This window comes from Cariama cristata, unplaced genomic scaffold, assembly GCF_000690535.1.
Source record: "Cariama cristata isolate BGI_N322 unplaced genomic scaffold, ASM69053v1 scaffold2596, whole genome shotgun sequence".
In the NCBI taxonomy this organism is placed as follows: Eukaryota; Metazoa; Chordata; class Aves; order Cariamiformes; family Cariamidae; genus Cariama; species Cariama cristata.
In genome coordinates, this window is record NW_009621364.1 from 73,885 (window position 1) to 90,150 (window position 16,266).

At 40.2% G+C, this 16,266-nt stretch overlaps 1 protein-coding gene across 1 annotated transcript; it reads left to right on the plus strand.

The window, feature by feature from the left end:
* The first annotated feature begins 961 nt into the window (after nucleotides 1-961).
* On the plus strand, nucleotides 962-15,350 carry LOC104163045 (arylsulfatase D-like). The gene is made up of 11 exons (XM_009701923.1): nucleotides 962-1,041; nucleotides 3,236-3,282; nucleotides 3,837-3,986; nucleotides 4,981-5,102; nucleotides 6,552-6,674; nucleotides 10,426-10,849; nucleotides 11,593-11,729; nucleotides 12,991-13,125; nucleotides 13,780-13,942; nucleotides 14,235-14,356; nucleotides 14,970-15,350. The coding sequence occupies exons 2-11, from the start codon at nucleotides 3,260-3,262 to the stop codon at nucleotides 15,338-15,340; spliced, it is 1,770 nt and encodes a 589-aa protein (XP_009700225.1). The 5' UTR covers nucleotides 962-1,041; nucleotides 3,236-3,259; the 3' UTR covers nucleotides 15,341-15,350.
* The last annotated feature ends 916 nt before the right edge of the window (nucleotides 15,351-16,266 follow it).

The window sequence follows — 16,266 nt, forward strand, 5'->3', positions numbered from 1 at the left end:
GAGACAGAAAACCAGAGATATCACTTTTGCTGTGTGGTTGGCTGTAACATGCATGTTCCCAGCATGGAAATGTTGGGGTGGGAGAGAGCAGGGGAGGGACCACCTCTGGTGCGGTAACTTGCCTCAGAGGTGCTCCACTACCAAACCGACCTGAGCACTGCAACTGGTGGTGAATCACCAACTCATAACAACATCTCCTTTCTCTTTTAAAATATGAAAACATAGGAAATTCTCTGTCAGTAGAGCCAGATTGGTGTTTGATAGTACCTCATGCTGTCCCAAAACACTCGGTACAACAGGACTCAAACAAGAAAAATCAAGACAGCAAGCATTAGCCAGTATGTAACCTTAATTTGGCCCTTTGAGTGATCTTTAGAAAACAGGCAGCACTCAGAAGTGAAGCCAAATGACTCATTTACTGGAAAAGTAAATTCAGGTCTCTTGCCGGCATTTCCTCCCCACACCCTAAAACTGTTTCTCACTGCATGTGCAGAGATGACCTTGTCATCGCTGCAGGCACTCAGGGCTGCCATAAAGTGAAGAGATGCACTCAATTTCTATTTCTACAAAGAATTGCTGCTTCATAAGTACAGCAGTTTTCTGGTTTCCTTGGTGGAAACAAAGAGAGGTTTATGGGGAACTGTTATTTATAGTGCCTTTCATGAGAGTGTCTCAGACTTGCAGGATGTCCTTTCCTTCCCTTGAGAAATGGTGGCTGGGCAGAAAACATTTTAACTCCATCTGTGGTGTTCCCCAGCCCGACCCTCCCGCGTTGTATGAACGTCACCGTTGTGCAAATGGCAGCGGGACGCGCAGCTGAGGGGACTCCAGGATAAATCAGACCATCCAGCTGCTTGCAAGCTCTGGTATAGCACAGCTTTCCTGTGGCAAAGCGCGCAGGACTGCCTTCAGAAACAGATGTGAGACGCTGTGCTGTAGCAGCAGTCATTGTGCTGAAAAATTTGGAATGGTTTTAAGTCAACTGAAAATAAGCTCACGCTCCAGTCTATCAGCTGCCTGCTTTGAGCATAACTTGACCAGGTACTGTATTCCTCCCTTACTACATCGGGAAAGGCACAGGAAAATTTTAATGGGCATTTGGAAAAATATTTTTTTTTTTGCAAAATATCTCAAGGAAGTTTTTAAAAGGCATTTCCCTTTCCAATAACATTAGTCTCATACAAGCCTGTGTACAAAGTGAGAGCTGCAGGCAACTTCTTATCATGAGGCTGGCTTTTATTTTATCTATATCAGGTATACAAAATAAGAATTTTTAAAAGACATTTTCATATGTCTTTAAAACATATGTACCAAATGAATTGAATTCAATTTCAGTACCAAATTGAATTGTATTACCTGTAAGACCTTTCACTGAGTGTTGCCAAACTGATGCCACAAATGGGTACTGTTCTTGTGTGTATCTGAGTGCATCTAAAAATATGAGTATTTTCTCTTATGCAAACTGGCTTGAATTGGGATTTCAGTATCTTGTAAGTATTTTGATAGAAAAGTAAAGACAGATGAAAACAGTTCAATCAGTAAAGGAAAACAGTAAAATATGAATGGTATGCAAGCTATACCCCTCTGGATTATTAAAATGCTGAAGAAAGGGATAAAATCTAAATCACTTTGGAGGGGTTAAATAATGGGAGAGGGAGGAAAGAGTTTTGCTTTAAGCAGAATTCCATTCAGACAGCAAAGACAGCTTGCAGCATGGCTTAGGTGCTGCTTTGGCAAAAGCAGTCCTAAAGAAGTTCCCAAAACGGCACCCTCTGAACTGCTTGTGGCTGAAGCAGGGGGACGCTTGCCGCTGCCCCAGCTGCCAGGGGCCAAGCAAGGAGCTGCACTGCCGGGCAGGGACCTGGGGTCCCCCCTGACTTCTGAGAAAGGGGAGGAAGAGGACAAGCTGCTTCCACTGTCCCTCGTGCTCCCACCAGAGCCACTAAAGTTTCTCTGACGGGACTCTCATTGCCTTTCGCTAAGGCAATGGCTTGACAGGGATAATATTGTTCAGTGCAGTAACTGCTTTCTTTGTATTACCTGCGGTTTTACAGGCAGTTGCTGGAGGAACTCAGCCTTGAGCTCCAGGCTGTGCTTTGAATCAGTGTATATCTCTGCGGTGAAGTACAGGCAGTTAGTGACAACCAATTACACAATTAACTGAATACTTCCAACTCCCTTTTATTTCAACTGTCTTGGATGCACACAGCATGTATATGTTAAAGATGGCTGAGGTGTCCTCCAGTATCTTTCCCACATCTACTTAGGATGCAGCAAAGGCACAAATCCAAATGCAGGAAACTGAGTGTCTGTAGATAGCAATGCTGCACCAGCATCGGTGCTTGTAAATAAGCATTGAGAGCTGTTTGGATGTCAATTTTCTAAGCATAGACATTTAAATTTTCCAACTGAGGCTTGTAGTGTTGATGAATAAAATGTAAGAACTATGGATATTAACTAAGCTTCTAAATACTATCTTTTCTGGAAAACAAAACGTGAAACCAAAGTATTTTATAAAATTGAGACACTTGGGATAGTTTAACCAGACATGGGATAAATTTGAAAGGAGTCTATTTTAAAGCCTTTGAACCAAGGTCGTTTGGTCCTCACTTCAAAGCCCGTAAACAGTTTGTCTTGTCCTGGCAGGGAAAAAGAGGAACCTTTGCAGATATCTGTGCAGAAAGGAGGAAGAGAGCATCACACCCTGAAATCTCACACATACAAAGAAGGAAAAGGCTCAGCTCAGTCAAACAGGAGGTCACAAATTTGGCGTCTTCTAGGAAATATCGTCATTGGAAGAGGATGACTAGCATTTCTACAACTAAATAAATCTCTTACAAGCCTGAAAGGAAACTTGGCACATTATGTGAAGAAGCAGCAGCCTGCTACTGTCTCTGTGATTACAGAAAAATAAATTATATTGAGGATTTGGATTCTCTTCCTTTCTGAACAGTAAGTATTTTTCATACAGTTGAGTCATGTAACAAAAGAGAAATATTTTGCTATTTTAAGATAAACTTCTCTACATAAAAATTCCTCTAAGTGAAGAAGTGCTAGCAATAAAAATAGCATTAATGTCTTTACTCTTCTTCATTTAGGGTCTGATCTGAGGTTCAGTGAAGGAAATAAAACACAGAGAATGTTGATAGGCTTTGATTAAGTTTTTATCTATTTTTATTGCATTGACTACTAGGAAGATGCAAACATGACAAGGTTCTCTCTCTTGGTTTTGCAGGATCTGAACACTCCGAATGCAGAAATGATTTGGCAACCATCTTATTGGTAAGAAAAAGGTTCATTAATTATTGTTATATCATACTTAGACCTAAAGTGAACAAAGTTTAATAATGACATAAAATTATATTATAAAAGAGTAGGGTTGTTCATCTATACAGTATACTTACTGGGATTTTTTGTTTGTTTGTTTGTTTTTCTTGATCTTAACTTTGTCACAACACAAAGGTCCCAGTCTGGGCAAGCAGAATGTCAGAGGAAGTTGATCACATTCTCAGTTTCCCAGACCAACTTCTAAAAAACATCCCAAGCCACTAAAGCGAAATAACTTACATGTCATCTGTCATGTGTAAATTCCAAAATGAGACTGCTCATAGGAAGTTTGGAAACAGTCAGAAAAGGAGATTTTAAAGTTATGGTCCTGATATTTTCCTTTTCGTGACATTTCTTTGGGTCAATGATCAAAATTTAACACACTCTCTACATCTCGGCAGAGAGTGGTCTGGTCTGCAGCCAAGCTCACACGGGAGGGTCTTCAGCCCCTTGCAGTGGGAGTGAGGAGTGGCCAGGTCACGGGCTTCTTTCCTTCTTTTGTGTTTCAGGACATCCCTGGTTGCCTCTCTGATTCTTGGTCTGCTTCTGCAGCCACCGCTGACACAGCTTTCCATTGTCACACAGCCAAACATTGTCCTGTTGATGGCTGATGACCTCGGCATAGGGGATGTGGGTTGCTATGGGAATGATAGTATCAGGTAAGGAAACTGAGCGTAAGAGTGAACACAGCTGGTGTGTTATTGAATGTAAGACTGCAATCCTTTGGCCATCATCAGCTATTCGAGCTCTCTTCAAGTTTGTTTCCTGGAGAAATGGGAGGATTTCCCATAGGTGCCACAAACAGTAAATGTAAAGCACTACCAGGATTATCTCACAGCCTAGAGGGCATTCCCAGGACCATCTCTGCTATCCCGAGCTGCTTTACTGTGGGAATATATCAGCCGTTCTTGTGTATTCCTTAATTGCCTGACATTGAGAAATGCTAAGCTCTTACACATACCTGAAGATAGAAATGTTGTCCCATCTTTCAACATATCCGGTCTTATTACCTCATTTAACTGTTTTACCATTCTTTCCTACTCTCGCATCAAAATACAGTACAATCAGTGCAATGAGCTATGTTACTAGGAAATACGTCTCAGACCCAAGGACATAGAATTTGCCTTCTCTTTGAAAATCATGCTACGATATTGCCTGCTGGCTTCCTACCAGCTTATCACTTCTTTTAATAAAACCAAATTTGATGTGATCACTCCCTTCAGCCAGCAAAGTTCTCAGAATCTCACCCTGATTGGCACCAGCCAGCAAGTTTCTGATAAATAGCTGATGATCATAGGTAGTTGATGGGGGTCTGCATGGCTGGGCCTCCCCTTCAGCATAGCATCATTGCCAAGGTATGAGTTTTCCTTTCAAGAGCAGTGGGGTACATTACTGCAAGGCCCTTCCTAGGACCCGGGAAACAAGAAGGAATGATTGGCTTGAAATTTATTCAGATAGCAATTGTTAATGGAGAAAGAAAAAAAAAAAAAGTATTTCCCCATTACTTGAGAAAATTAAAATAAAATTAAAAAATTAAATATTCCTGGCCATCCTCAAATAGAAGATACTTCCCGCAATAAAGATATTATTCCTCAGCCCCATTCCTTTGAAGACTCTCTGAATGATATCTGACAGTGTTGGTTGCATTTTTAGGACCCCAAATATTGATGGCCTGGCAAAGGAAGGAGTGAAACTCACCCAACACATCGCTGCAGCTCCACTTTGCACCCCCAGCAGAGCAGCTTTCCTCACTGGCAGATATCCCCTTCGATCAGGTTGGCCTTGCAAAACCAAGCAGCCTTTAAACATTGCTTTATTTCTGAAGGGAACAATGTCATACAACGGGCACAAAAGAAATGAGGGTGTGCAAATAGAAGGGATGCCACAGGCTTGTCATCCTTCACTGAGGCACACAAAGACACACTGGTTAGGTCTAGTACCTTTGAGGTGGCATCGAGATTTACGGGATACAATGAACCAACCTGGGGCAGAGAAGAACCAGCTCTACAGAGCAGCTTGCTCCCTCACAGCTCGCAACTTTGGTTGCATTTTGGTGCTCTATTGCACTGATTGCAGCCAGAATGGAGTTAGTACAAATTGTTACATTCAAAAAAGTCTTTACACAGAACATGAATCGTAATAACACATTTCTAAAGCACTAGTTACATTAATTTCTGTCATGGATGACTCCTCATCAGATATCAGGAACAACTCAGCCCTGCAGGGAGCAGAGTAGATCTATGCAGATATGTGTCCATTCTCTCCAGTCGAGGTGCCGAACAAGTTTACAGGAAAGCTTTGTTATCTATGCCTCAGAATTCATTCATCCTATGAAATAACAGCTTGACAGCTGTATTATTTTTCCCAGTTCTGTTTTTGAAGAAAAAAACACTATCCTGTCAAACTCCATCCCTGAGATAAAGAGATACGAAAAACAAATAGCTCTACATGTTTCTAACAGCGACTCTCTAACCCTTGTTCTATTGCAAATGATCTTCAGTGCCTTCGTTCCTGAGGCTTTTTGAAGCTGACATGTCATCCTACTTTTATCATGACAGCTCCCACTGAGATAGCTTGAAAACGCACATGAGCTGGTACAGACCTCTCCGCTATAACAACAGGGCCAGAGACCTTCAACACTTCCACGACAGATCATACCTCACATAGCATTGTATGATGGGGTTATGCCAGGATATAATGCTAAATAACAGGGTGTAAACCTGAAGGCGAGAAGATTGCGGTGCTAGAAAGTTAGTGTGTGGGTTTCAGAAGTCAGATATCAGCCATGTCGCTGTGCATGCAGGGGAATCTTGAGTTCCCAGGCAGCCTTATGCAGGCTGGAGTTTGGGGCTGAGAGAGGGCTGAAGTCTCCCTGCCCTCCTCCCTGCCCTCACAGTCACACTAAGTGCGTGCACTTCATGCAGCCTGGATGCCACTGTGACATATAAAGGCTCCTATACAACTGGGCCATTCTGAATAAATATAAAATAAAATAAAATAAAATGTCTCAGTATGAGATACAAAGAAGAACATGTGTTAATATAATGGAGAGACTCAACTCTTTCTTAATTTTATCCAGAGTCCTAGATTCATTTCCCCAAACAGCATTAGGATAACCGTTTAACACTGTAATATCAATGAAACCAGGAAACAAGAAACTATATTTGATACAAGTACTCTACCAGTTATACTTACTAAGATTGTTTATTACTGTATTTTTTTAGGGATGGATGCTATAAACAATTACCGTGTTATTTTTTGGAATGGCGGCTCAGGAGGGCTTCCTCCAAATGAAACTACTTTTGCCAAAATACTGCAGCAGCAAGGCTACAGCACAGGACTGATAGGTATGGGGACACTCCTGAAGATGGCCTAGAATGTGTTTCACCTGCACATCTCACTCAAACAATTTGTTTTAGTTAGCAACTGCTCATACCTCAGTTGTAATAATTTTATTTCTTGATTTAAGAGTATCTTGTAAGAAGAAATCCTGGCCAAAAAGAGTCTCTTTTAAAAGAACAGGCATCTGATAAAGAACACAATCTTTACTGTTGACCTGCTTTCAAGCACAGCTGTAGTTGTTAAAATATATAATGGAAAATATATTAATATTTCTTGAAGAATATTCTACCAGGTATATGATAATTATTCCAACGCTATTTCATAACAAACAAAAACATGAAAGCCATTTAAATATGCATGATGGTCCTTTACATAGGTCAAAGCAGATTCACAACAAAAGGGAACAGCTGCTACTTAAAACAATAGAGCCAGTTCATAATATCATAAGGATTTGGCCTTTCAAAAACAGAAACAAAGCAGTTATTTTTTCCTTAACTACAGCATGGCACTATAGTTCATCAAGATTTCAGTACAGCCCACAAAACATTGCCTCCTTCAGCATTAATACAATTCCCATTTTACTTTATATTTTATAGGACATTTTTTTAAAATACATTTGTAACTTTTGGTCATGATCCAGTTTCAAGACAAGAATTCAGTTATTGATAAGAAGCTGGACATGATCTGGCAATGTGCGCTCACAGCCCCGAAAGCCAACCGTGTCCTGGGCTGCATCCAAAGCAGCGTGACCAGCAGGTCAAGGGAGGGGATTCTGCCCCTCTGCTCTGCTCTGGTGAGACCCCCCCTGCAGTACTGCCTTCACAAGAAGGACATGGACCTGTTGGAGCAACACGGAGATGATCTGAGGGCTGGAGCACCTCTGCTGTGGAGACAGGCTGAGAGAGTTGGGGTTGTTCAGCCTGGAGAAGAGAAGGCTCCAGGGAGACCTGATTGCAGCCTTCCATTACCTAAAGGGGCCTACAATAAAGCTGGGGAGACTTTTTACAAGGGTATGGAGTGATAGGAGAAGGGGCAATGGCTTTAAATTGGAAGAGGGGAGATTTAGATTAGATATTAGGAGGAAACTCTTCCTGGTGAGGGTGGTGAGGCAGTGGCACAGATTTCCCAGAGAAGCTGTGGATGCCCCATACCTGGAAGTGTTCAAGGCCAGGCTGGATGGGGCTTTGAGCAACCTGGTCTGGTGGAAGGTGTCCCTGCCCATGGCAGGGGAGTTGGAACTGGGTGGTCTTTAAGGTCCTTTCCAACCAAACCATTATGAATCTATGTCACATAATTTCACAGACAGCTAAAACACAAATGTTCCTAAGCTGAATTTTCAGCTATTTGCCCTACCTCGTCTGAGCATCTAAATGTCAATATCCAAAATCTATGTCCAACACAAAAATGTTGGCTGCACAAATAAACTAAATTTACTAATAAAAGTGTCTGCATGAATGAATTTGTATTCATTCAGCAAAATAAATCTAAACTGTACAGGACAATACTAAATTAAGTCCTCCAAGCATTTTAAGTTCTATCTTACTGCATCTTTTTCTCCTGTCAGTTTTGTAGCAATATTATTTTAGTTGCTTTAATCAGCTCATAAAAAAGCCTATGTCTATTAGCTACATGCTTCAGCTTGCTTTCAGCATGTAATCACTGGCAAAACAATCAGATTTGTCTCCACTTTGCCAACAAAACTGCCCTGCAGGGAGGTTGTACTGCATACTTCCTAGAAGCTAGCTAGCAATATGGGCTGACATTCTCCCTGTGGGCATCTCAGCTAAAACCACACTATAGACACCAAAAGCATCACTTAGTTTAACCAGACTAACAGATTCTGATTAATTACACCGTAGGGGATGATGGAAAGCACTGGTGATAAGTAACACAAAAAAGCCCATAAGAACTTTACATTCAAGTCATGAAGCAAGAAATTTTACACATCTACCCACATTACCACAGCTGAATGAGCACTAAATAGTCTCACCTGAATGGTCTGTGATTGTTTTGCTCTGAGCACAACCAGTTTAATTGCAAAGTTAAATCCTATTAATAACCTGCAGCTTGATTTGATTATGAGACTTTTTGTTGGGAAACGCTTTGCAGGTTCTTTGTAGTCAGAAAGCCAATGTTGTATAACATATGCCCTCAACAATTAATTTATCTTAATTATACACTTAGTTTATCTTCTGGAGATTTGAGTGTTTTGTAGCACATCAGAATCCTTTATTGACCTCAGCTGGAGATTTAGGTGTTGGAGTGCATCTGAAGTCCAAGGATACTTTAGTTGCACTTATATTTATGACCAATGCATATATGTATTGATTAAAAGCCCGTTTCATTCTATAGCTGCCTCTAAATATGCCAAGAGGTAAACTGAGCAGAGATTTTAGCTGAAAGCAATTCATCCACCTAGAACAGAACTTTGACTCTTTCTGTCTATTTATTTCTAAAAAGCAGCAATTTTTTTTCCTCTGAAGCAGTTTTTTCTGCTCCTATTGTAATGCACAGCAATTCTATTGAAATCTACTCAGGGCTGGCTGCTAGTACATGTATTGGTAACATAGTGAACCATTTGTTTAGGATAATATCCTTCTGTAAGTAAGCGCACATTTCCTTGCTCCACAATAAGAATTAGTTGCAAATTAGTTTTCAAGGAAAATTCTAAAAGTTCATTTTGATCTGTAGATCTGGTATCCAAGGCCTGCATTACATCAGAGATCATAAAAGGCAATTAAACTACATCTCTCTGATGAGATGTAGATTTTGGTCGCTTGATTCAGATATTCACAAGCCTCAGTGTTTGAGCCAAATGAGCAAACTTGTTACATCTCCATGTAAGTGCCTAACCAGTCTGTTTGGATAGACTGGAGGGGAAGCAAAAGCAAGGTTTTCATGTGCCATTCATCATAACAGTGAACATATGTTCATAATAAAAAACAAATTGTATTGCAAAAGGGCAGGAAATGTTCCTTTTGATATATGAAGACTTCACTATTTAAAAGAAGGTGGCTTTAACTTTTTAAAATTTGATGAAATACAAATAAATGGCAAAAATACTTGTAAGAGAAAACCTTCCGTTCTCATCCAGTATATGGAAATATTATTATCAGCAAAGTTACTTACATATGTACAGCTTTATGAGAAATCTTGATGTCCTGAGCTCAAGTTCTTCTGGATCTGATGGTTTGTCTGCCAAACCCACTGCTGAGCTGCACGTTGCTTGGCTGCACTACCCACAGCTTCCCTTATCAGTCTGACACCAACATGTCACTGAATGTTGCTACAGTCCTCACATCAAGCCTTTCAAAACTTTCCAGAAACAAGTCTGCAGAGCACCTTAAAGGTAAAGAAACAACAGGACAACAGAACAATATTATTTTGCCCTGTGCTTACAGAAGGACTTCTTCCTCCTATTCCATACTTGACAGGTCTGCAGGATGGCCATACATTTTTGCTCAGTTCTGGAAATTTGAATTTTTCTTAATTTGTAGTTGTCTTTATAGTCATTTTTTTCACATTTGATCAAAGCTATAGGGCATTAATATATATACAGAGCAATTTGTAATTTGTAGAGGTTTACTTTCACCAACCATAACTTATATCCCATTATATCAATACATACTTGTGTAGGATGAAGAAGTTATCACAAATAGGAAAAAAAAACCCACCATTTTTTGAGAAATGTTTTGTACGAGGAAAAGCTCATTTTAAAATATTATCTCTTTACATTTTAATAATCTGCATTTTCAGGGAAGTGGCATCAAGGTGTTAACTGTGAATCCCGCAACGACCATTGTCATCACCCTTTAAACCATGGGTTTGACTATTTTTATGGGATGCCATTTACGCTAATAAGTGACTGCCTACCAACAGAAACACCAGAGATGGACAGAGCCTTTAGAAGGAAACTTTGGCTTTCCACTCAGATGATTGGCCTCGTTACACTCACCGCTGCACTGGGAAGACTGACCGGCTTGATCTTAGTCCGTTGGAAAATGGTGACCTGCCTTGTTGGGCTTAGTCTCCTGTTCTTCATATCCTGGTTCTCAAGTTATGGCTTTGTACGATACTGGAACTGCATTATGATGAGAAACCACGAAGTTACTGAGCAGCCAATGGTAACAGACAGGACTACGTCCCTTATCTTGAGAGAGTCCATTTCATTTATTGAAAGGTAAAGTGTGTTTCATTTGATCACAATTTTTCTGGTTCTTGCATGTCTGGCAACATTTAAACAGCACTTCCCCATATGAAGTTTTTATAATGTTTATAATATCGTATAGGATTATAAGTACTATTATGCCTATTAATTATTAGTAATATTAATAATGATATAATATTGCTAAACAAAAAAAAATTAGCTGCTACTTAAGGATGTCTGTTATTCCTAGCTTCACTAAAGCTGATAACATTTCCAAATTTCCATGGGTTGAATTGAATATTTCTAGGCTATTTTGAGGAAATATGTGTTTCTATCAATGAGACCAACATTGTAGCTTTAAGGGACAGCAGTTCATGGCAGAAATGTGTGTGTGAGCCGGGGAAGGAGAAGTAGAGGTGTGAGGTAGCCTTATTGTACAGACTGATACGTGGGAAAGAGCTGGCAGGTGAGGAACTCTCTGCCTTCGTCTCAGTAGCACAGTGGTTGTTTACAACAGCAGAAAGTGGAGCTTCAATCTGGAACTTTTCTATCTATGATTCAGGGAAAAAAGAATATCATTTTATATAAGCCAAACATTATTTTATCAGACAGATCCTAATCACTGGGTTTTAATACCTTAAAAATGAAGATCTTTCTGAAGTGATTGTTGAAATAAGTATATACACAAATCATAATACCATTTTCAATTATAACTGACATCTGTATGTATTGAGAACCTTCCTCTCTAATAACAAAGTGTTGATTTCTCTTTTTAGAAATAAGCACAAGCCATTCCTCCTCTTTGTTTCCTTTTTACACTCCCACACCCCTCTCCTCACCACAGAGAAGTTTCTTGGGAGGAGCAGCCATGGTTTATATGGAGACAATGTAGAGGAGATGGACTGGATGGTGGGTAAGTCACCATAGCAAATAAAAATGTCACCAACTACCCAATACCTAGATCTGAATATATAATAAAAATGCAGTTGTTATTAAAAGAACAAGGAAGAGAATTAAAAACAAGAAGGAAAAATGTCCTAAGCTCTTCATGAACATCTGTCAATCTTGTATGAGTACTGTTGGCTTATAGTGTTGGCTTATTATTTTCTTCAGTCTTGGACCAAATGAGTCTTTCTGTTACTCAGGTTTTTTGATCTTGTGTTTACCAGTTTTAACCATGTCCCCTTGGCTTCTGTCAAGGAGCTCTCCTGCTCTTCTTACTAAATAAGTAAGAATTATTTAGTTTTCTATGATTTTTAACGATCAAGTGACTTCAGCCTCTTATGGTCATGTCTTATCTATTTCTACGTCGGACACATCAGAAGGTGATAAAACTGACAAGTAAGTTAATTCCAGGTGTAAACCAGCAGGCTATTTCTCTGTGACTGCTGCATTCAGCAGAGTACTGAATAATTTTCAGCCCCATTCATAAATCCAGAAAGGTTCATAAATGTTAATAGGTATGCCCCCAGAAATTAGATTCATGTTATTTTTCAGTCTGCATTTTGGAAGGGAAGGAGAATTATTTATCACCCAGTCATGGTGGAGGAAAAATAGCCATATTTGCAAAAGGGATAAGAATCAGGTATACATACAGAAAGAATGGGTTTTCAAACCTACCTGTCAAAGGCTTACACACCACAAATGTAATTAAGAACATCACAAACAGCTCAAGAATGACTTTTAAATAAAGAACTACATTATTAATACATACTATATCCAGCCAGTAATTTAATCCAAATACTAACTGTGGTCCAGACAATATAAGATAAGGGTATATGACATTTTTTTCCTCGTTTCTCATGATGGCCATCACTGATGCAGAATCTAACTTTTTGGGGCCTTGGATCATGCTTTCTTTCCATATTTTTACAACACATGGCACTTCTACCCTTTACAATACAGTCTTCTGGTCTGTGACTGCGGTTCTTGCACTCCTTTGTTCTAATACTAATAATAAAGAGGTTACAGCACCTCACAAATTTTCTGTGCTTTTACACACAGTGAAATCACAACTACAAATCTCGATCCTAAAAACCTCTTCTTTTAAACAATGAGCAGCCCTACATAGATAAGGAATTACATTGCTGAATGTTTACAAGTCAGAGACTAAAATTTATGTAGTGTAAGTGAAATTTTTGCTTTTTAATACACACCTATTCCTGTGTTTACAGGCCAGGTTCTAGACGCTATTGACAAGGAAGGCTTGAAAAATACTACACTAGTTTACTTTGCCTCTGATCATGGTGGATGGCTGGAAAGACAAGAAGGCAGAAGGCAGCTGGGTGGCTGGAATGGAAAATACAGAGGTAAGAGCTGTCAGGAATGATGACAATCCAGCAACAACTAGTAAAGTACTCAGGACACCCCTAAAGCTTAGATAAAACTGTATGCACAAGGAGTAACACTGTTTTATCATTGAGAAGCAAATTTGTCTCGTTCTAATTCAGTATTTAAAAATTTAGACAATTCTAACCTGTGCAGGTGTTCTTTATAAGCATGAATTCTTAAACTGTCTTTTCCTCATGAGGCAACTGATCACAAGTTAATTTTTATTGAGAGTGTGTAACTTCTCACCAAATATTAGTTGCATCTTACATCTGAACCCTTGCTTTAACTACAACAGGTATGTTATAGGATTGTAAATGAAAGAGGAGAACTAGGCTGGGAAATCACTTTATGCCTGAAAATTTTATCCACACTGAGCTCTGATGGGGCAATGTGTTTGTAAAACAGTAGAAGGGAGTCGGTGTGTGATGTCACTCAAGGGGTCTGATATAGTGAACACACTTTCACTCATGCTGAGGAGAAGGAGTTCAGTGGTATAACCAAAAGGGTAAGGAGGTCTCACAAAGGTAACATTAGACAGCTTATGATAATACAATAACATTTGCCTAAAATTTCTCTATTTTAAATGAAACATTTGTTTTAATGAAATTTTTATTTTTTTTTTTTAATGAAAGGTGGAAAAGCTATGGGAGGTTGGGAAGGAGGAATCCGAGTCCCAGGAATATTTAGGTGGCCAGGAGTGTTACCTGCAGGCACAGTTATCGATGAACCTACAAGCCTTATGGACATTTATCCTACAGTAGTTCACCTGGCTGGAGGGGTGTTACCCCAGGACAGGTACAAACACAAGTGTCTTTATTCCTCATTTTCTCCCAAGACAATGGAAAGTCTAGTTTGGAAACATATTCTGAGTCTGACATTTTCTTTTTCACTCCTGCTACTTTACTAGATAAATAAATGTTACGACAGCTCAGTCACTTCTTCTCTACATTTGAGATTTAGTATCTACCTCCAATCTTCTAGAAGCATCTTCCTCATTCAGAGTTGCCAGTTCCAGCAAGAGGTGTGCAGAGGGAATGCACTCCTGTACCACTTATCCCAGTCTGACAGTCTCTGTTTTTTCTGCTAGGGTAATTGATGGCCGGGATCTGATGCCTTTACTGCGAGGAACAGTTGAGCACTCAGAGCATGAGTTCTTGTTTCATTACTGTGGCATTCACTTACATGCTGTGCGATGGCACCAGAAGGACAGTGAGTACAGATCTTCTTTCCCAAGAATTAGGTTCAATCTATGAGAGGGTACATTTGTCTAACACATTTTTTCTGGGATTACAGCTTTCCAAGTAGTTCCAGGTATAAGGCAGCAAAGAACTTACTAGCATCGCCTGTATTGTATGGCACAAAGAGTTTGTTCATGACTTTAAGGCATGTGGCACGCTAGGCAGGCTACTGGAGCTCAGGATGAGTCTCACCCACCTCTCTATCTGAATGCAAGGCCTGGGGAGTCCATGCCCTCCTTGCCTCATGGAGAAGTCCTTGCCTCAGCTCTTTGTCTGTCCTGTTAGCTTAACAAGGAAGCAAGCCACGGAAATCCAAAATCATCTTTCATGACTTCATAAAAAACAAAGTAAGCAATAACTGATACTTGCTGAAAATTTTGGAGAAATTTCAAAACATCAGAAATCATTTTACATTATTGGTTTCATTCTGAGGCGCTTATTTTTTAATGAAATTATGATACTATATCAACTACTAAGTGTAGAGCTGAAGTGCAACCAGAAATGAATTCTAGAAAAGCATTCACTCTTCCAACGCCTTGTGACAACAACCAGTATCATTGCAAGCCACCTTTCTTTCCTGCCAGGTGGAGCCATCTGGAAGGCTCATTATGTGACCCCAGTCTTCCATCCTCTTGGAGCTGGGGCTTGTTACGATACAGGAGTTTGCCCATGCTTTGGGGAAGGCGTGACCCATCATGACCCTCCGTTGCTGTTTGATCTTTCGCGGGACCCTTCTGAAGCCAAACCTCTGTCGGCTGACACCGAGCCCCACTTTGACCCTGTAATAAGAAAGATTGGAAGAGCCATAGAAGAGCATCGCAGGACACTGACTCCAGTCCCGGAGCAGCTCTCCTTGTACAACATCGTGTGGAAGCCGTGGCTGCAGCCGTGCTGTGGGACGTTCCCATTCTGTTGGTGTGATAGGGAAGGTGATAATAAACTTGCTGATGTATAAAGGAAAGAACTAGTTATTTCCTCAAAAGTGTTTTTAGATCAAGAGTGTTTTCTTCGGGGGTGTTGATTGGTGGGTTGGTTGGTTGTTTTAATGGAGCCTTTATATGAGAATTGTTCTAGTGAATGGCACAGTATTTGGTAAAGGTGGATTTAGGCTGGACACTCTCAGGGAGGGGTCAAGACAGAGTGATCTGAAGAGCATGTTTTAACTTGCATCTGCTGACAACTGAATGAATAGTTCAAATGCACTGAAGCAGGCCAAGATTAGAGCTGTACAAGTAATGATATAACTTATGTTTTGTTGTTTATGAATGTATATTTAGAAGCTTTGCTTTGGTTTTTTTTTCCTAAGTGACTCCTGGATTGAGATCTCCCTTAATTTTGTTAACCTTACTGGTGATGTATAAGATGCCCCTGTAATAAATTTTGGCACACTACTGCTTCCAAACTAATTACAAAATAATTTTGCCCACAGTTCCTCACAGAATCTCCTTTAAAAGTAGTTCCCTGTTTCCTTGTAGCTAGTCCCTCCAGCAGCAGTGATGATGGCAGCTGATTAGCCTGGCGCTTCTGGATCAGGAGAAATTGCCGGCGTGAGGCATAAAGCTTGGAACCATGGCAAGCTGGGTAATGGCAGTCTGCGCTTTCTGAGAAGGATGGGACTGATTGGAGTCAGCCTCTGTTGATGGAGAACACAAAAGGGAAAGGATTTTCCCTTTCCAAAACTCCCATTGCGCCCAGATCCCTAAGCAGCACTGGCGAGGGCATAGTGGCACTGATGGCCACAGAGGGGCCACACTGACAAACAGTTCAGTCATTTGGGCACAGAATTGCATGAGTTACCTTGCTGCCCACATTTCAGTCATAACTCGTTCCTGCTAAAAAGTAAGTAGGTTCAGAATAGAGGCTTTGAAAGATGCTTCATAC